This window comes from Sceloporus occidentalis, unplaced genomic scaffold (assembly GCF_023333645.1).
Source record: "Sceloporus occidentalis isolate IW3139 unplaced genomic scaffold, rSceOcc1.0.p SCAF_54, whole genome shotgun sequence".
In the NCBI taxonomy this organism is placed as follows: Eukaryota; Metazoa; Chordata; class Lepidosauria; order Squamata; family Phrynosomatidae; genus Sceloporus; species Sceloporus occidentalis.
The window spans coordinates 2,163,255-2,189,595 of record NW_028317034.1 but is presented as its reverse complement, the minus strand read 5'-3'; the positions used below and the strand labels follow the sequence as shown (position 1 = coordinate 2,189,595).

General features: G+C 38.3%; 1 protein-coding gene across 11 annotated transcripts in view; it reads left to right on the top strand.

Moving 5' to 3' along the window:
* Window positions 1-26,341, top strand: part of LOC149288027 (afadin-like) — an 88,931-nt gene that overhangs the window by 33,998 nt on the left and 28,592 nt on the right. For 3 of the 11 annotated variants that reach the window (XM_089492122.1, XM_089492121.1, XM_089492124.1), the window contains 16 exons: window positions 828-985; window positions 7,084-7,192; window positions 7,397-7,555; window positions 12,085-12,179; window positions 12,393-12,655; window positions 13,199-13,265; window positions 14,029-14,138; window positions 16,132-16,193; window positions 16,718-16,923; window positions 19,663-19,683; window positions 20,363-20,508; window positions 21,864-21,958; window positions 24,046-24,311; window positions 24,525-24,668; window positions 24,794-24,992; window positions 26,125-26,243. In XM_089492122.1, the coding sequence (XP_089348248.1) occupies window positions 828-985; window positions 7,084-7,192; window positions 7,397-7,555; window positions 12,085-12,179; window positions 12,393-12,655; window positions 13,199-13,265; window positions 14,029-14,138; window positions 16,132-16,193; window positions 16,718-16,923; window positions 19,663-19,683; window positions 20,363-20,508; window positions 21,864-21,958; window positions 24,046-24,311; window positions 24,525-24,668; window positions 24,794-24,992; window positions 26,125-26,243 (2,219 nt within the window). Of the gene's footprint in view, window positions 1-827; window positions 986-7,083; window positions 7,193-7,396; window positions 7,556-9,574; window positions 9,620-12,084; window positions 12,180-12,389; window positions 12,656-13,198; window positions 13,266-14,028; window positions 14,139-16,131; window positions 16,194-16,717; window positions 16,924-19,662; window positions 19,684-20,362; window positions 20,509-21,863; window positions 21,959-24,045; window positions 24,312-24,524; window positions 24,669-24,793; window positions 24,993-26,124; window positions 26,244-26,341 lie in introns of all 11 variants that reach the window. The other 8 variants (XM_089492120.1, XM_089492119.1, XM_089492123.1 and 5 more) reach the window with 4 other exon arrangements.

Here is a 26,341-nt window from a genome sequence, read left to right as displayed (position 1 = left end):
CATTTTTTTTACATCGCAAAGTGCCCTGTATACCTTTATCCGTTTTTTGTTTTTAGTATTATGTTGCCAATTAAATCAAAATATTAACTGCTGAGAGACTCATGGTTAAAAGCCTGAGATCTAACCTCCTTTTTAATAGTAGCTAACACTTTGAAGTGGGTATGGTGGGGACAAAAGTGTGTTTGGAAAACCCCTCCACTAACATCCGCCAGACAAGCCAGAAGATTTGCTTTTTCCACAGAAATCTAGTAGTGCTACCACCACTGCTTCTTGATTCTTGGTAGGCATATGCAAACCAAAGGTCACCTAATACTTAATTTGATTTGCATCATCCCTGGGGTTCAGCCCCAATCCTTAAAGCCAGCATCACTCATGCTTTTGAGTACCATTAAGGACGAAACAGCTGCCCATGAGTGGTTTTGGACATTGTACCGCTTTACTGAGCCTTGTTTAAAGGCTGTCTAGTACAGCAGACGGTTACTCTAAAGGAGTCCATCTGTAAAGTACATATAGAGGTGGTCACCTTGTTTGCATATATGTACCCATAATCCCTTCCAGTGGTGAAACCACTGAGATTTCTGGGAGAAAATCTTTGGACTCTTCTAAATATACAGATTTAATTATATTATTGTCTTGTGTCTGCCATGTCTACGCAACACCTATGAGGTCTTCTGATCTCGAGGACAAGGCGCACACATGGGTCCCTAAGTGTGTTTATGGTCTCTCCTGTGATCCCATGTCTTTTTTGCAGTAAAATAAATCTTTATATACATATATTTATCATTAAATTCCTAATCATAGGCCCCAATTATTTTTCTTCTTCAAAGGTGGGACCTTGCGGATTTATGCTGACAGCTTAAAGCCAAATATTCCTTACAAAACATTCCTACTGTCTACTAATGACACTGCAGATTTTGCCGTTGGGGAAGCACTGGAAAAATATGGAATGGAGAGAGAAAATCCAAGGGAGTACTGCATTGCCAGAGTAAGTGAATTTTGCCAAGTATGTTTTTGTTTTGTTTAACCCCTTCAGGACCGGGACGTACCTGGTACTTCCTGGTTAACAGTCACCGGTAGACTCCTCCAAAAACCGCCCCCACATCGCCACAATCGTGGCGATCGTGGGGGCGCTGCTGCTGCTGTCTGCCCAGGAGTCTGGGCAGACCAGCAGAGCCGCTCAGAGCCCGTCCCCAAGCCTACGATCACTCCCACGGAGTGATTCTCTAGGCAGAAACCGCGATTGCAGAAAAATATGCAATCAGGGTTTCAGCTGCCACAGGCAGCTTCAGGGAAGGGTGTGGTGTGTTGAATGGGTCCCCACACAAGTGTGGGGACCTGACCCAACACCCCCCTGCTGCCTGATCGCTCCATGAGAGCGTCAGTGCAGCGTTAACCCATTCAATGCCGCGATCACGCCATTGAAGGGATTAATTCCCGTTTTGTAGGGGGCTCTGCTGCTGGTGGTCTGCCTGGAAGCCCAGGCAGACCAGCAACAGCAAAAACGAGCCCCCAGAAGTCCTTTGATCAGTCCTGTAGGACTGATCAAAGAGACTCCTCCCCTACAATCTCCAGTCTATTGGAGATTGTGTCCCAGCTGTCAGAGGCAGCTTCAGGGACAGGGAGACAGGGTTCTTTGGTCTCCACATGAGTGTGGAGACCAGCCCCCCCACCCCCACCCTTCCTCAGTTAACCCCTACCCCCCTCTTCCTCAATTAACCCCTTCAATGCTGCGATTGTGTATGACCCCCATCGCAGCATTGCAGGGGTTAATATTAGTCCCCACAAGCTTGTGGGAACTAAATATCAGTCAATGCTGTGCTTCAATGGAGCATCAGCATTGAAAGAGTTAAAAAAAAAATTTTCAAAAATAATAATAATTAAAAATAAAAAAAATAATTAAAATATTAATAAAATAATAAAAAAAAAATAACAGCACTGACCTGAAAGTCCAGGGTGCTTCCAGGTCAAATGCTGGGCTGATCAGATCGCTCCTGGCCAATAGGAGTGATCGGATCATTATGGCAGCACACCGATGACCCTGCTCTACAAAGAGAGAGGGGTCATCTAGGGTAATTATGAAAAAACACAAATTATTAATAAATGAAAAAATCATAATTATTACCTGATCACTTGTCGGTGACATTTTAAGTCGCTGATTATTGATCGGTCTCCCTGATTGATGTCAGCGGCCTAAACCTGTCACTTACAAGTAATCTGATAAAAAAAAAATGTAAACGCACATGTTCCAGTTTTCTTCCAGTGTTACACATATGCTGTGCAAGAAATAAATTGCAACATTGAAATGTATGAGTTAAAAACGCAATAAAATAATTTCCCTGGCAGACATCAGTGAAGAAATGGCTGGCTGAAAACTGTCAAAACTACCCTAGTTGAACACCTTGACTCGTCTACTGTTCATAAATATATACTTTTATGGGGTAATTTACAGTGGGGGGGCTTCCAAAATGTCCCAAATGGGATATGGGCCCAGGAAACCAATTTCTGAAAATTTCAAATTTGAAAAGTAAAATGCGCATGTTCCAGTTTTGCCCTCATAGCTTCCTCAAAAAATGCATGAACCATGCATGTGAGGCCTTGTTGGAACCGGGGGATGTTGGTGAACACAATTTGGTGTTTTCTTCTGCAGTTGCACATATTCTATACAAAATATAATATAAAATCTAAAGCAACATTGCAACATATGCAAAAAAACATAAAAATACCTCAAAATTTGGCAGCAATTGGCGATAAAATCCCTGTTTGAAAAGTGTCAAAATGACCCTAGTTGTACACCTTGACTTATCTACTGTTCATAAACATATAATTTTGTGGGGGATAATCAGTATCTGTGACAACTATTGCAGTTATTAGACTAGACCCCGAATATAGGCCGCACCCCCACTTTAAAGACTTAAAGTGGGGGGGGAAAAGTGCGGCCTATATTCGAGCCAATACAGTACATTATTTTTCTGAATTTCCCGAACTGACAGTGATTGCAGGCTTTTAACCCCATTGCTTTTTTAATTGAACAGTGATGCCATTAACTTACGTAGGAAGTGGACCATTTTAAACGTGTTTTTTGGCATTACTATTTTTTTGTAATATATCCAGTCATTATGTGCCTAGAGCCAACTTAATTTTGCATGTGTAAACCACTTTGTATTTTTTTACTTCTTTTGCAAATGTATTAAAAATGATTGCTTCAAATGACAGTAACATGCGTTCAGCCTCAAGTCACACTGTGTCCCACTCGGGCATTATGGGTAGAGAACTACGTGCACATATATTATTAATCTTTAATATTTAATGTATGCACATAGAAGCAGGGCCTGCAGGCAGTGTAATGTTAAAGCATGCATTCATTAATTTTAATCATGATACCGCCAGATAATGTTTCCACGTAATAGTACAATAGGCAAAGTGTTCAGATTCCCAAATTTTGTTTTCTTTGACTGGAAGCTCAAGTAAAAACTGTGAGTTGTAATTAGGTACACAATAGTGGCAGCTTTGTGATGGATAACCATAAGCCTTTGAGCAGCGCTCACGTTCCCCAGCATATTATTTTGTCTGCATTTTTCAGTATGTCCTACACCATGCAATAAGTAAAACGTAGTGGAGCTATATAAAAAAATGATATGACATTTACCGCTTCTACACAAACTTTCTCTTAGAAAATAAAGATCTAAGGGGTAATCGCACATCATGTTGCCGTGAGTGACTTTTTTCAAAGTTGACAAATGATCTACTTTGAAATATTTTTCTCTTTCACTTAATACTCATGCTCAAGACCTTCTAGAGTCCATACCAACCCAAGATACTTGGGTTTCCCTTTCTCACTGGGGAAAAGTGGCCCTTTTTTTCATGGCTATTTCTAAAGCAAGCTCTTGCACAACTTTAATTCTCGCTGAAGCCTTCTTGTAATAACTATTCTTCAGTTTTTTTTCCCACTACCCTCATTTCCTGAGGGTAGATATCTGTTGCATTAAACATGTTAAAATCTCGGAGAATACAAATTAGTAAACAGATCAAAAATAATGAAGACGTATCAGACCAGATATTAGTACACAGTTTGCTATGTTATCCATGTTTTAGTTGTTTTTAGCTTTTTTTTTTTTAACACCGAAAACAAACAGATCTAGTGTTAGGTAGCCTATGGTTTACAAATATTTCTGATACTTTAACAAGACCATTAATAAAATATTCCTAAGCAGGGTGTCTGTTTCACGTTGATACTATTTTCTGTGCCGACGTTATTATATTTGAAACGCTTTCTACGCACACCTAGTTTTTCATCCTAATGTGAACCGATAATAACAAAAGGTTTGGGACAGGTTTTTAGACCAGTAGGCAAATCAATTAAATTTGGAAGCCTAGTTTCTTAATACCAGTGTTTCTTCAACTGACAAAATGTGTCAAAAGGGTTATATTTTGTTTTCCTTCCCTATATTGATGGATAGCAAAATGGTACAACTATATATTAATAGAGGCACAAATCCTATTTAAAAACCAAAATTCTTTAGCACTGAGTGAAAGCAGGGGAGAGTGAAAATTAATAACACGTTAAGACAGACTGGTACAGAAGAGACTTTTGCAAGCCTTATTTTGTTAAATAAGGAGGTGCTTAGTATTTATTAAAAAACCAATGTAGTTGGTTATTTTGATTTAGCCTATTTTCTGACTGGTTTACTCGGCTACACTATAAAAATGAAAAACAATTCATAGTGTGGGGGGGCAGCCTGTAGCAGTATGATGTTGGACAATTTATAATTACCTTTTGTAAATGCATCTTTAAAGAGGTCGGAAAAATTTCCTTTTTGCATTTACTGAATTTATGTTTCTGGGAAATCCTAAATTATTATTTTTGATCTTGACTTATTCTTACGTTTTTAGTTTGACTCTTCCTTTATCTATTTCTGCTTTCTTTTGTAAATGTTTTTTCTTTTGAATAGAAGTTTTTTTTTTTGTTTTTTTTTTCTTTTGTGGAAATGTTTTAATGGCAATGTTTAAACTATTATACTACAAATAGAATTTGTAGAAGCTCTTTTTTTTTTTTTTTTTTTTTTTATTTTATTATATAGCCCCTTTTGTCTTTCAAGCACATCGGAACGGAACATCCTCAAAATCAGACGTGCCTCTGTACTGCAGTTGAACTGTTAAAATTCTGTCTTTCCACTAAGTATCAGTTACTTTACATTTGAAGCGAAACCCTTGAATTCCTCTGATATTTCTGTATGATCAGTTATGGCAATGACCGTTGTAAAGGGAGTAAAAGCACTGGAGTCTGCTGTGAAATCCCCCATATAACATGACTTGCAATCGTGTGTGCCATTGTCACTTTAGCTTCTTTGTATATGTGTGTATATTACATATAATAGAAATAGAAAATTAAGGTCATTTATAAAGATATCACAGGAGCAGAAACCAGGGGGGAACTCGAAAGTGTTACATTAATGTGTAAATGTGTACGGCAAAACATTGTCATGCCAAACAATACATTTGTGAATGAAAAGGTACACAGTCATGGCATGAAAAATGGATACAGTGCTTAATGTTCTAATGAACAACTTTGTTCATTTTATTTTTTGAAAAGTTTTTTAAAAAAAAGTTTATTCCCAAACTTACAGGTTCAACAGTTGTAAATAATATCTGTTACTGCAAATACAATAGAAGATTAAATATTTAATAAGTTTGGCTTTACTCGGTGCTAAAAAACGCATGACTTGGCTAACATGTCACCTGTAGAATTTTATTTTAGTCTTTAAGGGTCCACTGAAGCAAAATGTCAATCCACCACAGAGAAAACTGTATACCGTATTTGCTCAATTATAACACGAGGTTTTCTTCAGAGCAAATGCTCTGGGGGGAAAAAAAAACATAGTCTTATACTCAAGGTCATCTTCTAATCAGACCTCGCTACAAGACTAAGATCCAGATCCCCTGCAGCGCTGCAGGGTCGTCTTAAAATCAAGCAAATAAGGTATTATCCTTTGTGTTTCCCATCAGACAGAAAAATACCAATTGGCTGTGATTCCCAAGTGATGCCTTAGGGTTTCAGTAAAACCTGCAGTGTCCTGTGATAATGCCTGACAATAAACAGCAGGCTTCAGATCAGTCAGTCTATTGCAGGATAACGACTTCTATCAATACATTCCTAAAAGTGTGTGTGTGTGTGTGTTATATGTAATAATAACTTTTGTTACATATAATTCTATAAAGTTGCTACTTTTAATTTAGGTGCATTTTCAACAGGTACGGTTTGTGCAATGAAATGGAAAGCTTTGATATGTCTATTTCCTACAAAGAAAACAAATGCTGTTTGAACAGATAAAGTAACAGTATCTGCCCTCCCCTATCCTTCTGAAATTCGAAGCCCAAGAAGGGGAGTGCTGGACTGTGCTACTTGGCATAGCCGCACAGTTGATATGCTATCCTAGCAGACAGAGTTTCCAGGCTTGTTTCTTTTTGTTTGTTAAACTTCCGAAATATGTATTCTCTAAAAACACAGACATTGGTTGATGATTATGATAGTAAATATAGTTTATACACGTAGTCATCCCTACAGGTCTACAACAGTACTGTGGGATTCAGTGTTTAAGTCATAGTTGATAAGCTTGTTCAGTAAAATGGGCTCTTGGATTGAAATTGTGGCCATTGGCTCAAAAATCATAGTTTTTGGGTTTTTTTTATTTTTTTTATGTTAAACGATTAATTGAACTTTTTGGGAAAGAAGGTATGATGAGATTGCTATAGCTGAAAGATTTTGCCCAGTTGTGGAAGCATGTAAAACATTATCAGTGGATACTCCTTTTATATTATGTTATAGAAAATATACTACTTTTTTGGGTGGTGAGATCATATGGAATGTGACAGTCGCTCAAAAGTTCCAGAATGTGCTGTGTGCAGCCATGTGGCCTGTTGATTTAAATTGATTATTTAATACATAGTTTAATTAAAATATACTAGAAATGTGGCTTGCTTTGTACAGTACTTATCAGCAGTTTATTTAGTTGCACAGCACATTTTTCTTTTCCATTTTGTGTTCGCTTTTTAATATGTGTTGTTGTTGTTGTTGTTTTAATACAGGTAACACTTCCTCCTGGGGCACAACATTCTGACAAAGGCATTAAGGAGATCATACTGGATGATGATGAATGTCCTCTTCAGATATTCCGAGACTGGCCAAGCAACCATGGTATTCGCTGTCATAGCCATATTAGGACATATTTACATAAATAACAGAAGCCTTTCATGGATTTAACTTCTGAGTTCTATCTTTTTGCATAATTTGCGCTTACATTTTTACATGGAGTGACATGTTAGCTGGAATGGTTTTCAACTTTATTCATTTATAGTAGCTTTACATATTTTTTATAATTTTTTTTTTTCTTTTTTTCAGGAGAACTTGTTTTTCAGTTGAAAAGAAGGCCTCCAGATTACCTCCCAAATAAGAACCGACCACAGGAGGGCAAAGCATCAAAGGGCAAGGAGAGAATGGATGGCTATGGGTTTTCACTTTCACCTGACAAACTACCCTACTTGGTAGAATTAAGTCCAGGTAAAGGGTTGCGACACTTCTCACATCAATTGTTAGCACAAATAAAACTTAACCCTTCTAGAGCATGTATCAATTTAGTTCTGTTTATGTTGAACTTCAACCAAATCGTTATAGAATAAGGGAAAATGTGCCTTACTATAAAACAAAATCTATTAGTTGGATAAACCTGGTACATTAGAATATTTCAGGATCCTTGTGGTCCCTATTACCCCTGGGCATATGTAATTTCTTTTCAATTTTTTGTTTATCCCCATTATGTAGTGAATAGCCATAGGCAAAGTAACCTTGTTTAGGACTCTGAGTCAAAAGTCTGATAAGCATTTGGTGGAAACCAGATGGTCCTTACCTGTAGGTGTTTGTAAAATGGCAAATATAAAGCCTTGTGAATGCAGAGCTGGTAAACTCGTTTTGGAAAGAAACAAATCTTTTACCCAAAACTATATTTCTATTTATGTTGTTATTAGCTGATGTTACCTTTAAATGGCTGTTGACTCAAAATCGAATTTTGCTGCCACATTGTTCCATAGGGCATTGTGTGAGTTCATGTCCTGAGTACCTGCACTCGTTTCCACATGCCACTCATTAACTACTTTTATAGACTGTCAGCTGTTACTTTAGCAATAGTGTGCTGCTCAACTTGGACCAGTCGCCTAAGATAGTTTATGCCTCAGTAGAGTGTAGAAATCGTTTCTCGTGTCATTGCTTTTAACTCCGTTCTGCTTTTTTCAATGTATATTTAGTAACTGATTTATACACTGGATCGTTGACAAGTGAACTCCTACTGGGATTTTAGTGCGCGGTGAGCAAAATCGTTTTTGCCGCGTTCATTTCCAGGCAACGAATTTCGTTTCACGGCCGTTCGGCTAGGGCGAAATTTGGAGGCCCCTTTCGGCTCCTAACACCTTCTGGACTCACCTGTAACTATAGAAGTTTAAAGAAAAAGATCCCCCCAGACTAAGGGCAGTCAAAGAGGTGCAGCAGCAAGAGTAGTAAGGCCTGGGCAGGCAAACACTGTGGAGCCGGACTGAATTTCCACCGCGATATGACTTTTTTTTTTTAAAAAGTTCCCCCAGCGTAAGGACAGTCAAAGAGCTGCCGCAGCATCAGCAGCTGCAGTAGTAGAGCACTGAGCCTGGGCTTAGATAATAGGCACAAGTCGCAGGACTGAATTTCCCCAAAATGATATGTTATACATATTGACACCTATATTTATTTATCAATTTCTCTTCTGGGAATTGCAGACTTAGCCCTTTAACCGAAAATGTTTAGTACGGTGAGATCAACATGTTTTTTTTAACGCTAACTGCACCATGCAGTCATTGTAAGTGTAGTTACCGATAAATAACATTCTCTAGTTTAATACTTGTTGATAATTATACACATTTCAGGAATTTATCCAGTGCTTTTAACCTGAACTCAAAGCAATAAAAAATAAAATCACAAACACATCTACCCGTTTGCAATGCCTTTTCGGATCGGACACATTATGAAAAAGTTGTGCGTCTCTTTAACCATCTAGGTAGGAGGTGGTGGTCCTTGTGTTAGCAGTGAGCAGCTATATTGTGTTCTCTGTGATTGTCTATATTGCTTGGTTGCTTTTGGGCTATGAAAGAAATGCAAGTACATCTTCTAATTACCTGTCACCGTGAGCTCTCTGGGGATTTATCTCAACTAATTATCTATTAATTTGCTAGCCTTAACTAACGAACTTCTTTGTGCACATCGATTATTCTCCTGTCAGCTCCTCCTTAACGTTCTGACACTTTACTCACAGCTTCACATACAATTGTTCTCTAAAACCATTTACTCTTTTATAACACATTAATGTTGGGGAATGTTATATGACTTTTTTAACTTCTTTTAATCAGTGTGTTGATGAATTAATCACTGGCTTTCCTTAGTGCCTATCTGAACACTCACTTCTGTCTCGCTCGTTTCTCTCGGCATGCTCTGCATGGTGTCTCTTCTGGTGATGGTGTCTTTACATGGGTCCTGTCTGTGCATGTGTTCTATCCTCAGGCAGAAGAAACCACTTTGCCTACTACGGCTATCATTCTTACGAAGGTAATAACAAGTCGGCACCTTACAGCTCACAGCATGTGTGTGTGTGTGTACGTGAAGGGTTGAACAGCTTGTATTTTCAGGGGGACATCCCATATCAGTTAGGCAGAACTGCTTTAAGGCCACCCTTCCCTAACAGAGCAAAGGTCTTAGGAAACACTGCTTTTAGTATGAAATTATTATTACTGTTGTAGTACAATCTAATATGCTAAATTCAGTAGATACACTCAGATCTGAACAGCAATGGGAAAAAAAGGATGGCGTGAGATTGCATGTGGGGAAAAAACACAGAGCCAAAAGCAAGTGTAGTGAGAATTTTACACAGCGGTAGCGGAAGGATCAATCAGTGTGGCTAAGGAACGTCCTGCTATTCTGGTTACGCTTGTGGTCTTTAAAGGGACAGTCTAATGTCGGCTGTTACCCAACCGTTTAATTAAAAAGTAAAATATGTTTGAGGCAAAACAGAACCAACACTACTCTGTTGCATGACATTTTTCCATCCTGCTAAATGTGCTGCCTAGCTTATTTGAGCTATACAGCTTGTACGGTCTTAAAGGGTCAGACCCATCACATTAATGAGGCAGAGAAAAGCAAAACTCAAAACATTTTCTTTACGGCATTTGATCCATTTCCCCAACTTTCCTGTTGGGTAGAAGAAGGGATTTATAACTGCCTCAATGTAGAGATTCTGAGGTGATGCATCTCTCTTGCTACATCTGCTGCAGACTCTGCGGTCCTTATTGCTATACCATTACTTCATTGCCCCAGTTTGCACTCGCTCAGGCACATTATCACACTGCTGAACATTTAGGGATATCTGAGAGCCAGCTTCCCTCTAAATCCATTTAATTACAGCCAGTCGTCTAACCTCTCAAGAATAAATCTCTGCATATCTGCATTGAGTTTCTAAATTCACTTGAATGAGCCAGGCTCGTTTCTATGCTGCACTAATGGGGTCTAAGATCAAAACAGCTGTCTGTAGGTGACATGCATAGCCTCATAAATTTCTAACCCTATACCGTGCTCAAAAGCCGTGTCTAAAACAGCATGCATAAGCAAATGAGTCTGTAGAACCATGGGTAAGCAATCCAAAAAGTGGAGTCCCTTGTGTGCATGTCTTTCATTTTGCTTGCTCTTTATAAATGCAAACCTGTTCCTTCCATGTGAATGTAGTAGTATGATGGCGCTATTGAAATAATAATTCTGTTAATTATTAAAAAGCTAAATGCGAGTGGTATAAATAGAATAGAGGACGTTACCAAGTGTTCAAGTTCCTTTAATATTCTAAGTTGAGAAACGTTCGGGAGACCGATGGCAGTGGGGGAGTAAGGGCGTTTAAGAAAATATAATGGCGAGGGATCTGGGTTCCACTGTCCTTTCAAAAGGGCGGCTTGGTAGAGAACTTTCTTTGTTTCCTTGTACTTAATGGTACTTCTAAAGATTGCTTTGTTTGAAGTCCATTGAAAAGAAACAATATCCCAGCTAAGACCCCACAACCGACAAGACCACCAGGGATTTCTTGCTTTCTGGATTTTAAAGGCCTTGATAAATAGTGATTATTCCGTTTCTTGCAGTCTCTTAATTTACCAAGAAATTCATACAGTAAATTACGTTTTAGTGGGTTGCCAACAATATTAATTTCGTGCCATTTTCCAGTGTGCAATAGGTTTACTGAAAGAGTGTACCTAACTCAATACTTCATTGCAGCAGACACAAAGGTCCCAAAAACATCACAAAAACCTACGAGGATACTGAAAGGATTGTAGAAAGCAATAGTAACACGGGGGTGACAGGAGAGGCAGGAAACCAAAGATTGCACGCCTTATGTTAAGCTACACAGAGCTCTTAATCCCATGACTTTTAGGATACAGTGTTTTTAAGACACCCCAGTCTTCTTTTCATGTTAAGTGCCCATTGGAGTCCATTTTTCTTGGACTCAAGTGCATTTTATTACATGCAGATCTCAATGCAGATGTTCTTTAGTTATTGGAGTTGTTTATGCTCCTCTAGAGATTGTGAAAGAACACGTGTCTTCCCAGGGAGTTCTAGAACAATAGGACACGGGATTCAAAAGTAGAAACTTTTGGGCAACACAGGCACTGTTATTTCTTGCAAAAGGCAAATACTGGATACTTCTTTAAAAATGGTAGCGGCACTGTCTTGGTTTGTGGATGCTTTGCTAAATCAGCACTTTGGCAGTGTTGGCCTTGTAGAGTTGGAATGGGCCTACATTTTTGCTACATGGATCTGTGAGAGAGGGGTTAATAACAATATTATTGTAAGCTTGCTTGAGCATGAGTTTGCATATTGGATTTTTTTTTTTTTTTCATTCATGCTAAATTTTCGTTGATGTGGGCTGAATATAACCAATTAAACCGGATTGCCTATAGAGTGAAGTATCTGTTAAAGTTTTATTTAAATGTTTATTCTTAATATCCTAGCATTGACTGCGTTTTTGTGAAATTTAGATGGATCAGACTCCAGAGATAAGCCCAAACTGTACCGTCTTCAGCCGAGTGTGACAGAAGTTGGAACTGAAAAACTGGAGGAGAATTCTATACAGGTATATGGTCACTGCAGTTATTACTCCAGAATTCAGAAGGATGTAATAGCTTATGCAGCTAAAAACTGCCTTAAGAAAAGATAGGACATTGTTGAGTAGGACCTCAGCTGTGTCCCCAACAGCTGCTGAGTGAGGGTCCGTTGGATCTAAATATCTGGTGGTTAATATCTATGGTCCTAACGATAACATTGGATTTCTGTTGTGATATTGCAGTTGTTTGGCCCAGGGATACAGCCTCATCACTGCGATCTCACAAATATGGATGGAGTGGTCACAGTCACCCCTAGAAGTATTGAGGCAGACACTTATGTTGATGGTCAGCGCATCACAGAGACAACTATGTTGCACAGTGGAGTGAAGGTGCAGTTTGGATCATCGCATGTATTTAAATTTGTTGATCCCAACCACGATCAGTCTCTGGGTAAAAGGCCTTCAGATACTAGCCAGATGATTAGAGGACAGAAGAACAAGCCTGGGTAAGCAAAGGCTCTTGAAAACTGTTATCCTGAGTTGCACTTTCTTTTACGTAGCACCTTATTAAGCACTCTTTATTCTAGGTTTTAACTAAGCAAGGACACATACATCCATTCAGTGTTATGGAATTGGTTGTGGTCAGCCAAACGCTTCCATTCTGTATACCTAACTTAGCAAACTTTGAATACTTTGTTAAAGGCTGAACTTGATGGACGCATGTCTTTTTTTTTTTCAGCCTATGTAACCGTTATATGAATTTTAATAATAATGTGAAGGAAACATGGCACAGATGCCCTACCAGTGTGGCCAAGCGTGTCTCCACAGCTGTGGATATTGTTTCCATTATATTGTGTTGCTAGTTTTGAGTAGTATGAGGTTTCAGAACCCTAGGCAGGCCAAACTGATTGGGGGTGAGTGCTGCACTGCAGGCCAACGGTTGATCGTCTAGCTGCTGGACAAACCCTCTGATTTGGTAACAATTTGCATCAGCGTTAACGTTGCTCCTAAAATGTTGGCTTTGTCTTGCTTTTCCTTTCTCTGGTCAGTGTTCAAGAAACTACATTTGGCTTGGAGGGAGATGTGCATAGTGGGGCAGCACTACCAACAAATAAGGTACAAATTTTAATGATATTTTTATATTTTTTTGTAGGAATTTTTAAGTAGGACATTGAATGCATATATATATATATTCTTGGTAAAGCACCAGTGTAGTCCTTTTTTTTTTTTTTTAATGTCAAATCTATATTGGTGTCCATCTTGCGTGTACTACAAGGCCTTTTGCTGAATGCAGATTAGTACAGCATGCTCTGCTTCTGTCATTTTTCCTCCCCTCTATGCTTACGGCTTTCAGTAGCTGCTACTGTGGCGATGAGGAATTTTCACTTAATAACCACCGTAGCTAAGTGATGCCATCACCATACCGTAAAACACATTGGGTTCCTATTTTCAGACTATACCGTCCCTTATACTAAACCTTAAGTACTTTTTTGACGAGGATCTATACATTATAGCTGTATATTACTGCATACACTACCCACTATAAACTGGGAAATGGGCATGCGTCGTTGTATAAACTGTCAGAGAAGGAATGTCTTACAATGTAAGCACTTGGAGCTTTTTGACAGTCCGGCAAATGCCATACCTTTTACAGACATGGTCTTGGAAGTACATGACATTTATACGAACCATTTAATTTTCAGCTGATATTGTCACTTTAAAATACCAATGGTTTTAGTAGTCTGCGGCTAAATTTCCCTGATTATACAGTAGATGCATGGTCAGCTACTTTTATTTTGTTATTGAATAGCAAAATACATAGTTTGCTGTATATTCTCTAGCCAACGGAATACAATTGACTGCTTATCTTCTGCTATAGATAACCAACAAGCTGGATAATGACAGAATGTCCGGCACGGCGGAAAGAGGCATGGTGAAACCAATGATCCGGATGGATAAGCAGCAAGATTACCGTGCACAAGATGGCAGGTAAAATCCAGGAGATGGATAAATAAAGAATTGTGTGAAAAGCAGTGGTTTGATGATATGTGTTCATTTTAAAGTTATTTATTATTTGTATTTCTACTGTATTTCAAATCCCACTTTGTAGTAGGAAACTATATTTAAGGACGTGTCCAAAACGTATATTCGTCATTCAGTAATGCACTATGTCTACTGGTCCAGGGCCGCAGCATGATAATCACTAAGAGGCTTGTGGCTTCTTATTATATACACACACACATGCACGACGCATTACTCCCACACCCTTTTTGATACTGGTGCATTCTCTTTGACATTGCTATTTTGGTTCCTGCTGTGAAGATCTTAGAAATATTAATAAACCAGCACACAAATTTTTGGGTGTGTATGAACAGTCTGGTATTTTGTGCTCTTGGAACATTGGGTGTGACAAGGGAACAAACCAGTGAAGAGGCCATGTCTATGAGGTTTTTGGTCAGCAGAAACAGACAGAACTATGTAATAATTTTCCATCTGTCTGTGATGTTCTGTAAATCAAAAAGGGGCAAGTTTTTTTTTCTTACGTCTCAAAAACGGAGGAAGTTATGTAAGAAAAAACCACTAGGTGGCGCCACAGAATAGGAGCTGTTTATATATGGTCTTCCAAATGCAGAAAAGTTGTGTTTTTAAATTTTAGCATGGTTTCTCAGATGAAGGCAAGATGGCTAGGGTTAAGTATGGTAAAAATTCTAGTTCTCCAAAGCTGAATTCCCTGAGTTGGCCTGTTCCAGACACCACTACAGGTTCCAAAACCCTTTTACGATGAGCTATCAAAGATCAGAAAATAGCATTGTGTACTTATTGACTTGTACAGAACTGCTGGATATGATGGTGCTATATGATAGGTAACTAGGACATAACCATCAATACATCAAAGCGTATCACATAAGAATCTGAGTTTAACCCTTTCCTGATGGTTTTACACCTGTGGACAACAGCATTTTCAACATTTCAGCTATGTTCTTGTTCAACTGTAATTTCCCTCTTTCTCATTTAGTTTTACCTATACAAATTATATATTTTTTTCCTGACGAGTGTGGCTTTCATATGAAACCATATTCATCTATGAAATCCATCATTTAGTGTGAAAAACATATATTTAAAAAAAAATCTGCTTTTTAAACACACTGCAGCATTAGACACCAGTTTGTATGCAGTATTATACAGCAATACAGGCTTGGCTTTTTTTACGAACGTTATGGGGCTAAAATTAGAAAATAATATTGAGGGGCAGTATTTTCTTTATAGTGTGTGTGTGTATATATATGTGTGTGTGTATATATATATATATATATAATAATGAAAAACTTAAAACTGTGATCAATTATACTGCTTTGTCACTGTTTGTTATATATTTAATAAAATTTAAAAAAATCATGGATAATGAAACCATTAGCTTTGTAAATATGTATACATATGAAGGTATTTTGGATATGAATCATTTGAATGTTTTAATATGTGTTAACCTGTTATATATCCTGCCTATAACCCCTGCTTGTTTTGAATTTCCCCCAGTTGATGTCTGTAAGTCAGTTTTACACTTTTCTCTCCATCAGTACAGAAATGCTAGCAATGTACCCCATTAAATATTAAAATCGGCATGTTCCCATGTATTTTTTTACTGGTTAATTAATTCTTCATTGTAAATTCTGAGCCTTTCCATATGTGAGATATAGTGTTACTTGAGCCACAGAAATAGCAGATGTGAAATGGTAGTATACTATTGAGCAAGGCTTATCTTTTATCAATAATACATGATGCTGACTTTCAGGCTCACTCTAATAGGCATTCCAAACCAAAGAGAGAAATTGCCACTAGCTGCCTATTCTTTAAACATTTTGTCAGATCGATGCTTCATCTGCCTTTACAAAATGATTCCCCTTGAGCGTACCGTATCCTTGGACAGTGGGATTGATTCACTCAATTCCTCTTGCTTCTGTAACCATACCTTTCTATTCTTCAGACCTCAGGATGCTACAGGACCGGAACATATGTTGCCTGCAAGCATAGAGTTCAGAGAAAACTGTAAGTACTATTGTACTGTTGTAAAGTTGTAATGCATTGTCATATGAATGTCCTATATATCGATATATGTCTAGTTTGGTGATATTTAACTATGCTTTTGCTAAAATACAGCCAATGATGCGTTCATCCTGTCAGCCCTCAATTCTTTGGTCATCAAAAGGGTTTGGTCATATAATCTAAATTAGAATTGTAGCACGTATTAGTGGCAGGTTAATTTAAGATGCATTACATTGGAAGCCTTGCAGATTTTGGTTCCCCTTTGAATCCAATGCTGTGGTGCATGTAAGATGCATGTGCCAAAGTCTATCCTATACCCCCGAAACTGAAAATAAAAGAAGAGGATGTCTGGTATCCTTTAATCCAGTATCATACATGTAATTTGGTGATAGATATGCTATATGCGTAATTACATGTAAAAAATGTTAGTGGTGGCTCAAAGGTGACCCCTTTAAAGAAAATACATACTTACAAATCAATGTATTTAATAAGGTCCTTTCCTTTTTATTTTTGTTTCCTCTGTGCAGCTGAAGACTCATTCCTGGCAGCCATTATTAACTATACCAACAGTTCCACTGTGCACTTTAAGTTGAGCCCGACGTATGTACTGTACATGGCCTGTCGGTATGTATTGTCCAACCAGTACAGGCCAGACGTTAGTCCTGCTGAGCGGACACACAAGGTTATTGCTATTGTGAACAAGATGGTGAGCATGATGGACAGTGTTATTCAGGTAAGTTTTCCTGAGTTGGTGGGTCTCTGCAAAGTAGCTGCTATACAGGTGCTATATTCTTGTTCTGCTTTCACAGATAATGTTTGAGAAACCAGTCCCTTCACTTAACTTTGGTGATACTTGGGCTGTGTTAGAAGTATTACACCTGTAGTACAGAGTTTTAAATACCGTATTTGCTCGATTATAAGACGAGGTTTTTTCCAGAAAAAAACTTCTGAAAAACCGACCTCGTCTTATAATCGAGGTCGTCTTGTAATCAGGCCTCAGATCATCCCCCACGATACCTCACAATTCCATCGGCAGCCGCCGCCGCCGTATCAGCTGCAGCCACCGCCGCCGCTTCTGTATTCGCGGCAGCTGCCGCCGCCGCTTCTGTATTCGCGGCAGCCGCCGCCGCTTCTGTATTCGCGGCAGCCGTCGCCGTTTCTGTATTCGCGGGAGCCGCCGACTCCGTATCCGCGGCAGCCGCCGCCTCCGCCTCCGTAATCCGCGGCAGCAGCCGCCGCCTCCGTAATCCGCGGCTTCAGCATCCTCCGATGCGGCCGAATCGGAAGCTGTGACCATAACAGATGCGCGGGTCACGTGGGTCGCGCTGTTCTCACCAGCTTCGTTTTTTACGTTTTGTGCCTATGATTCTATGCAAATCAGTCCTACCTGACAGTCTGTGCTCCTGTTCACAATTTGTGAAGAGGAGCATAGACTGTCAGGTAGGAATGATTTGCATAGCTGGTTCAATTAGGGGCACAACCTAGTGAACTACATTTCCCATGATTCCCAGACCCCTTTAAGCGTGACTGAGGAGCATGGGACATGTTGATGGGACATGTTGATGGGACATATAGATCTGCTATTCCCACTGACAGGTGAGAAAGAAAAAAGAAAAAAACACAAAAACAGTGGTTTTGATTTTTTTCCCATTAGGGTCGTCTTATATTCAGGCCTTTTCTTTTTTTCCCCAATAAGATCCAAAATTTGAGGGGTCGTCTTATAATCGGGGTCATCTTATAATCGAGCAAATACGGTAGATAAGACCATATGTTTTTCTAGTTGTTGTAGCTGTTGGAGTAGAATTAATGCACTCCATATGGGAAGCTTCAAAATTGAATCGAATTATCACTAGTCGCCATTGTGACGGATACAATTGTTGATTACCTTTCCATAGTGTTATTTAAACTTAATTGTTGTACCATTGTTGTAAAATTGTATCATGCTGAGACACATTCAGCATACACTCTTGGGTCTAGGGTTTGAGAAAATATTAAGCTCTTATTCAAAATATATCTCTCATTAAAACAAAAAAAAATACTCTGTTTATTATAGTCTTTTTAAAGAGCGTTTGGTGGTTTTATGGACTCGTTTTAGTTCATCATATCGCACTCTTTGATCAGTAGACCCTATAAGCAAGTTGAGTGTGCCAAGTTTTGTAGATGAGGAGGGGACTTGCTTGCCCAAGAACTAGTTAAGTTTAATAGCTTGCCAAATTATTTGTTCCATGATGGCAGAACAATCTCTATCAAGTAGTCCAAGTGTGGCGTGTTTCTCCTGCCTGAGAGAACCAAAAACTTTAGTCATACTTTTTGACCCTCACAGGCCTTATCATTGATATGCACTTGGTAAGCAAGGTGAGCAAGAGTACCCTGGTCTACCCTTTCACTGCACTTTTTTACAGGATTAAAGATAACTGAGCAGCGCTTGTTAACTACCACACATTAGACAAGTTAGCACTTAAGGAATGCTGTAAACATCTTATTGTGTAACCAAAGCACTTGTGGGACAAATGCCTTCGAAATGAATGTTAGCACAAATGATGCTATTTTTTTTCACATGATAGTAGAGACAGAGGATGATGGTTTTGAATCATTGCTGTAGATCCAAAGGGACCTTGATGTTAACTGAAGTTTGAAATGTATACTTGTAATGTAAACCCCGGTGTGAAACCCAACTATATCTGGATCACTTTATTTCCACAATAGTTGTTCATTTCCAGACATGGATTCCATGAGGCCTTATTGAGTGAAATTTGCTAGTCTTTTAGGAATCATTTCAGAAGGTTTCAAAATGACCTGGAGTTATGGGAATAGATTACGTGCTAAGAGCCAAAATAAAGTTTATAGGATTGAAATGCAGTGGAATATTTTTCCAGGTCTGTCGTTGTGAAGGACTGTGTATTTAAAAGATGAAGAAATCAAAAGGCAATAATTCATAGTCTACAACTAGCGGGTGTTTGCTGAGGGGCATATAAGTAGAATAGTCTTCCAGCAGATATAGTAAAGGTTAATACACCAAAGGAACATGCATGTTAATATATTAAGGACAAACCTTATGTCTAAGTTATGACCAAGAATTTCCCTTTTGTAAGAAACTCCGAATATAAAGGTCTATATTTCTGTGTATAAAATGAATCTTATCGATGTGGTGGTTTTATGACTTTTTTATGTACTTATTTTAAAGTAAGGTTCAATCTAATATATAATATTAGCTATAAATTGCCTAAATATTTAATGCAGTGTTCCATCCTCAGGCCCATTTCCCCGATTTAGTAGCGCTACAAAGTCTGTTAGAGCTTATATATAAATATAATGCAATAATACTAGTAATATAAATTGCACACTATGTATATATCGTTTCTTTTAAACTTGCAAGCATAGGCTGTGCCTTGTTAAATGAAAGTGGGCTTTTGCAATTGTTTACAAGTGTCTTTCTCTGTTCTCCTTGATTTCCTCATCCCCTATACTCCAGGAAGTAGACCAGGGTGATCAGGTAGGATATGACAATGGGAGGTAATCCCAGCTACTTTGGCTTAGCAAAGTCTCACGCTGCTTTCATATCAAGAGTATAATACTCCTTTAAATGGCTGGGCTGAGAAGTTCATAACCCTCATTCAACAGAGTTTACTGCAGTACTAAAACTTCTTTTTGACTATGCAACTTATTGGCATCCCATAATCCTCTGCTTTTACACACCTCAGTGTGGATACACAAGTATCAATTTTGGTTTTTCCCTTCTTCCCCCTTCATTTTTATCCCATCCTATGATGGCTTATTCTTTGGATCTCATCTAATCTGATGTTCTTTTTTTTCATTGGGATATTGAATAGACCAGTACCAGATGCTGTGTGTCCTCAAACTAACAGCACTTAGGGTGGCAGATGGGAGTATCTCTGTGCTTGGGCACACATGCACAATTCTTACCAGATAAAGCATCCATTAATTGCTTCCAATAACTTTGCAATGTTTTGCTTGCACATTGTGTTCCATACAAAGCTAATTGTTTTATATTGAGATAAATAAAACCATCATGAAGCTTTGCTCTTTTCTGGTAACATACGTACAGTACATGTGGTGGGTCATGGTGCTGGTCTATTGGTGGTTCCATGGATGGAGTAAAAACCTGTCAATGGAAATATACTAAGATGGGAATGGTGACCTTGTTTCTACAGAAGCAGAAGAACATTGCTGGGGCCCTGGCATTCTGGATGGCAAATGCATCAGAGTTGTTGAATTTCATCAAACAGGATAGGGACCTGAGTCGGATCACCTTGGATGCACAGGATGTTTTGGCACATTTGGTTCAGATGGCATTCAAGTAAGTTTATTTACTCACTCCTGTTATCTCATTCCAGTTCATCAGTACAAAGTTTGTTGGTTGTGCAATGTAACTTTCTCACATTCAGACCACAGTAAGGCTTAAGCTTGGCTGTACTGCCTCAACTTGGTGTAGAAATTAACTGCTTGGTACCAGCAGCAAAACAATTTTTCCTTTCGTCCTTTTTGAGTGAGAAATAACACAATTATGTAACTGGGCTGCCATCTCCTGTCACATCATGCAATTTAAACATTTGTTCTTGTTGTAAAATATTTGTGATTAATAGGATTCATTACCATGCAATTTCTGAGCAAAGTTATCTAGTGCTGGAGTCGCATGTTCAGTCCTCTAAAACACTGCTAGCAGGGGCCAGGACATCTGTTACCTTTTCTTACGTAGGATTCCAATAAAGTATTCTCTGGCTAAGCCTTTGGTGGAAAACAAGTCTGAATAACTGTGAATTTTCTACTTGACTTCAGTGTCAGAATCATGGTTTTGACCCATATTGATTCTTGGAATCTGTGCATGTAGATAGGCTTTGATAACACAACCACGTGCTTTTAAATGTACAATTTAACAGTTTAAAATTAAAGTTAACTATATAAATAGTAACATGAACAACCAGACACTCACTGGCAACTTTATTAGGTACACCTTGCTAGTACTAGGCAACGTTCTTCCAGTCTTCAGTTGTCCTATTTTGGTGAGCCTGTGCAAATTTCCTGTTCTTAGCTTAACAACCATGCCACGTTTAAAGTCACTTAAATACCCTTTCTTTCCCATTCTGATGCTTGGTTTGAACTTCAGCAAGTTGTCTTGACTACGTCTACATACCTAAATGCATTGAGTTGCTGCCATGTGATTGGCTGATTAGCTATTTGTGTTAACAAGCAATTGAACAGGGGCCCTGTTCTTGTGAACATCTATTAGGTGGTTGAAGAATGGTTGAGGCTGAAGATGGGATACACATCCGGTGCTCCTACACTTTGCTTCTGGTCTTAGGGTAGTGTCTAGTGATGCCCTGGGGTCTTGTCTGCACAGTAGTTGTCACTTGAACGGTCTTAGAAGTTCACCCTTTGATATGTTCATTTGTAAAATCCACACACAGGTGTATAGGAAGTTTTGAATTTCCTATTTTGCTTTGAGCATTTGGTCATTGAACATTATCTTGACATATAATATATATATATATATATATATATATACATATATATATTATATTAGATACAAAGTTTGCTTCCACAACAGTAAGGTGAAATTGTTAGTAAAAGTACCAGGATATCTAGTATTGCATTTTATTTGCATTTAGACATTTACCATGCTGGTTTTTATTTTTTGGTTTTTTTTTTATGCAGATATTTGGTGCACTGTCTACAAACTGAGTTGAGCAATTACATGCCTGCGTTTCTAGATGACCCTGAAGAAAACAACACACAAAGGCCTAAAATAGGTCAGGAAATCATATGGGATGGAAAGGAATACCTTGTCGTAAACATTACTGGCATAGCTTCCAAAAATCCAAAAATGTGCTCAGATTTTCAAGACTTGTATGAAAACCTATTAAATAACACTCCAAATCAATTAGTCATTATTTAAGTGTTTATGTAGTATGTACAGCGATAGTCAAAATATACAAGACTGCTTTAACCCCTTCAATCCCAGGGGTTTTTGGTACCTCATGTCTAGGAGCAATTTTGTCGGTTCAGTGATTTATTCTCTTTTCCTGTCAATAGTGTACCCATGTAAACTATATTTTTTTTTTTCAAGGAGAGATTTCTTTTGATACCATAGTTGGATGATTTGCTGAAATTTTAGGATGAGAAATTTAGTAAAAACTAGCGGGGAAAAAAACCACCTAATTTGTTTTAAAATTTTCCCTCTGAAATCTCACAAAAGTAATGGAAAATCCCCTCCAAGGTTATCAATTCAGGTGTCCTGATTTCAGAAATACCTAATTTATATAGATTTTCCATACTTTCCCAGCAGTTATAGGGAACATACTATAAGGTGTACATTTCTTGTAATATTTTTAAGTTTTTAAAATCCCTAAATGACGGAATATTTTTTGTTTTTGTACCCTTCAAGACTGAACCTCTTAACATTTTTGTGATGCTCGTGTTTAGCTGTAATTTTATTCCCTCTCATTCATTGTATCCACACAAGTTATATATTGCTTTTTTCCGAACATGGACTTTTTTTTAGATGTTATTATTTTGATCACATCATCTAATTTACTAAAAACTAAAGAAAAAGGGGCTAGACATGATATTTGTCATGACTTTAGAAATACCCTATGTTTTTATTTAATTTTCTTTGCTTTTTTCCCACAAGTGTTAGGGCAATAAGTACAAGTAACCTTTTGATATTTAAAAAACATTGTTTTTCTCCCAAATCTGATTATCCTGCCCCATGTCCTATTTGGGACATCTTTGAAGCTAGCCAATTAAATGTAACCCATCAACCCCAAGTTATTTCAAATGTTGGTATTTTAACTCTTTCCAGTAGTGAGTGTGTGGGGCCCCCAATATGTGTTCTGCGACATCTCCAGAGTACGATACCTCCCGTGTATAGGTTTGTCGGGTTGTTTGGGGGCTAAAAGGCCACATTTGACGTGCGCATTTCATGTTTTCATCTTTGGAATTTTGGCATTTGGTCATTCTGCCCCCATGTACTATTTGGGGCATTCAGTTTAACCCCATCAAACCATATATTTTTGAAATCTTGACTAAAAATTACTACCACAAACTTTGACAAACAATGGTGGTAGCATTAATGCATGGCAAGTGTTAAAATACCGCCATTTTCTTGCCCGCAAAAATAGTGGCGGCAGAAAAAGTATACTTTTTTAAGTTCAGCAATATCTTACAAGTTAGTTTAGCAGACCCCAATTCAAATGACCCCATATTTCATTTTTTCCACTAAAACACTAGTTGGCAAATTGTATTTTTTTGACTTTTTTTTTTAGTTTAATTTATTGTAGGTAAATAGGGAGTGCTGTGGGTTGTTTGAATGGTATTTTTAAAATTTCATATATGGCTAGAGATCATAGGATTTGTGAACAGTTTTCAAATAAAAACAAGGAAACCAGGGTACAACAGAATAAGAAACAAGTTGCATTGCACAATAACACATTACCTCAGTAACATGATAGGATTTTTTAGAGATCCACTTTGTGGTCTTTTATGGAGGAACCCCTGTTATGGTTCTCAGTACAACAATCAAGGGGTTTCCCATGTAGTGTTCTACAGTGCAGTAGGAGGGTTCTACTAGTTCCTGGTTTTATTTTGTATTATGGACTGTTTCTGTAAACAGAAACTAAACAAAGTACAAATAGTACTGAAAACTGGGATGATTAATTAAGAAAAAACATTATGTATGCACTTAAGTTTAAATGTTTTTAGCCTAGGTCTATGCAAACTGTATGGGTACCTCTACTCACTATTCATTTTGGATGTCATATTTGTGTTAAATTCCATGGCTTCTGTATGCTGACAGTTTGTATATATTTTTTTAACTATTGGTTTGTACCGTTTATAGAGGAAGTGTTACACACTCTGACCGGAGCCATGTCACTCCTAAGGCGATGCCGGGTGAATGCTGCGTTAACCATCCAGCTGTTCTCGCAGCTCTTCCACTTCGTTAATATGTGGCTCTTCAATCGGCTGGTGACCGACCCAGACTCCGGTTTGTGCTCTCATTACTGGGGAGCCATCATACGCCAGCAGCTGGCCTACATAGAGGCCTGGGCAGAAAAGCAAGGGCTGGAATTAGCTGCAGATTGCCACCTTAGCAGAATAGTGCAGGTGGGTGTACTAATAAGCAGATACTTGTTAATATAATATAACAAACCACAATGTCTTATCCATTCCTTTTGGAAATATTGGCAGAATTAAGACACTCCACTAAGCTGTATTTTAGTCTTGTCTTTTTCTGTGTTTTTGCTTCCCCCAGCTAATTGTTTAACTCTATGCTGTCATCTTGATTCATAATGAAATCTCACTCTGTTCTGGTTTTAGGCGACAACTCTTCTCACCATGGACAAGTATTCCCATCAAGATATTCCAAATATTAACAATACATGCTTCAAACTGAACTCCCTACAGCTGCAGGCTTTATTGCAGAATTACCATTGTGCACCTGACGAACCTTACATCCCCACGGTAAACCCACGTTGTAAAGGGAAAAAAGAGGTTTTACAGGCCACGTATAAACAATATTGATGTAGTGAAAATTCTGGATGTCTTACCTTATGCATTTATCACCTTTTTTTCCTCTTTTCCTGTAGGAACTAATAGAGAATGTGGTGTCTGTAGCAGAGAATACTGCTGATGAACTCGCTCGTAGCGATGGCCGGGAGGTTCAACTAGAGGAGGACCCAGATCTCCAGCTTCCTTTCCTATTACCGGAGGATGGTTACTCGTGTGATGTAGTTAGGAATATACCCAACGGTTTGCAGGAGTTTTTGGATCCACTGTGTCAGAGAGGTTCGCTACACAGCAATTCTTATTATCATAATCTTACACTTGCAGAGTTACACAAGATTATCCAACACTTTATAAATATCATGATTGAATGAATCATAGCAACTATAAGGCAAGGTATACATTACAAATCACGCAGTGAGCAGTCTGAACAAAGTGCCCTTTTCCAGCCGTAGCCTTCCAAAGGTAATTTCTTCTCCGTCACCACTTTCTTCTTGCTGTGGGAGACTTTGGCAACCCCGATGAAGCAGCATAAGGCCGCCAAAAATCTTTCAGCAACAGAAGGTATCTTCTTTTCGACGCTGCAAGATTAATCTCTTGATAGTTTGTTTATAGTTTGTGAGAGGTCCCCTTTATTAAAATGACAACGCAGGTTGTTGAGGGTCTTGCTCTTTTTTTGTTTCTAATTTACTGCTGCTCTGTGCTTTTAGCTAATAAATTAGTCATTCATACAACTGTAGGGAGCTAAGTACCATTAAGTTAAACAACACTGTGGCTCCTGGCCAACCTTTCTTTATCTCACAGTACAGTTAAGAGTGCTGTGGAGCTCTGTATTGCCAGTTTCTAACACAATAAAAGTTTTTGGTTGGTGTTCTAGATCTATGGAATACCATAATGATGGGGGCTATATATAAAGAACAATGTTGGTGCGTTTCATATATATATATATATATATATATATATATATATTATTATTTTTTATTTTATTTTTTTTACGGCATGGTATTGTATGTTTGCAATAACCAGGGCCCTCTTGCTCTGTACCAGTATATCTTAAAAATAGTTTGAAGCATTTAAGGTAGCTCCTCATATACCGGTTACTACGCTCCTGTTGCAATGTGTACACTGTGTGCTTATTTACACTCACAGTGGCTCACAGTCACAGACAAACTGGAAACAAAAGCCCCCCCTGTGTAAGTTTAAACATCTCGCTATGAGAAGGTTCATTAGGCCTGATCAATGTATCATTGCAGTTTCATTGTAAGCAGCTCTTATTACTTTTTGCTTCATAAACAAAATAAACATAATATTTGAACAGGTGCTGCTTTTAGGTGCGATAATGTAACATACATAAAGGAACAATGGAAACCTTTATTAAAATAGTTTCTATATTTTTTATTCTCTCTCTCGATAGGCTTCTGCAGGTTAGTGCCTCACCCTCGCTCCCCAGGCACTTGGACAATTTTCTTTGAAGGAGCTGACTATGAGAGTCATCTCTTAACAGAGAATACAGATATGGTAAGCATAGTGGAAGTTGCCACCTAGGAGGCACCTGACATAGTCCTAAATTCACACTCATACCACAGTGATATCATCCTTTCCTTTTGTTGTAGCCTAGCACTGGAGGCATT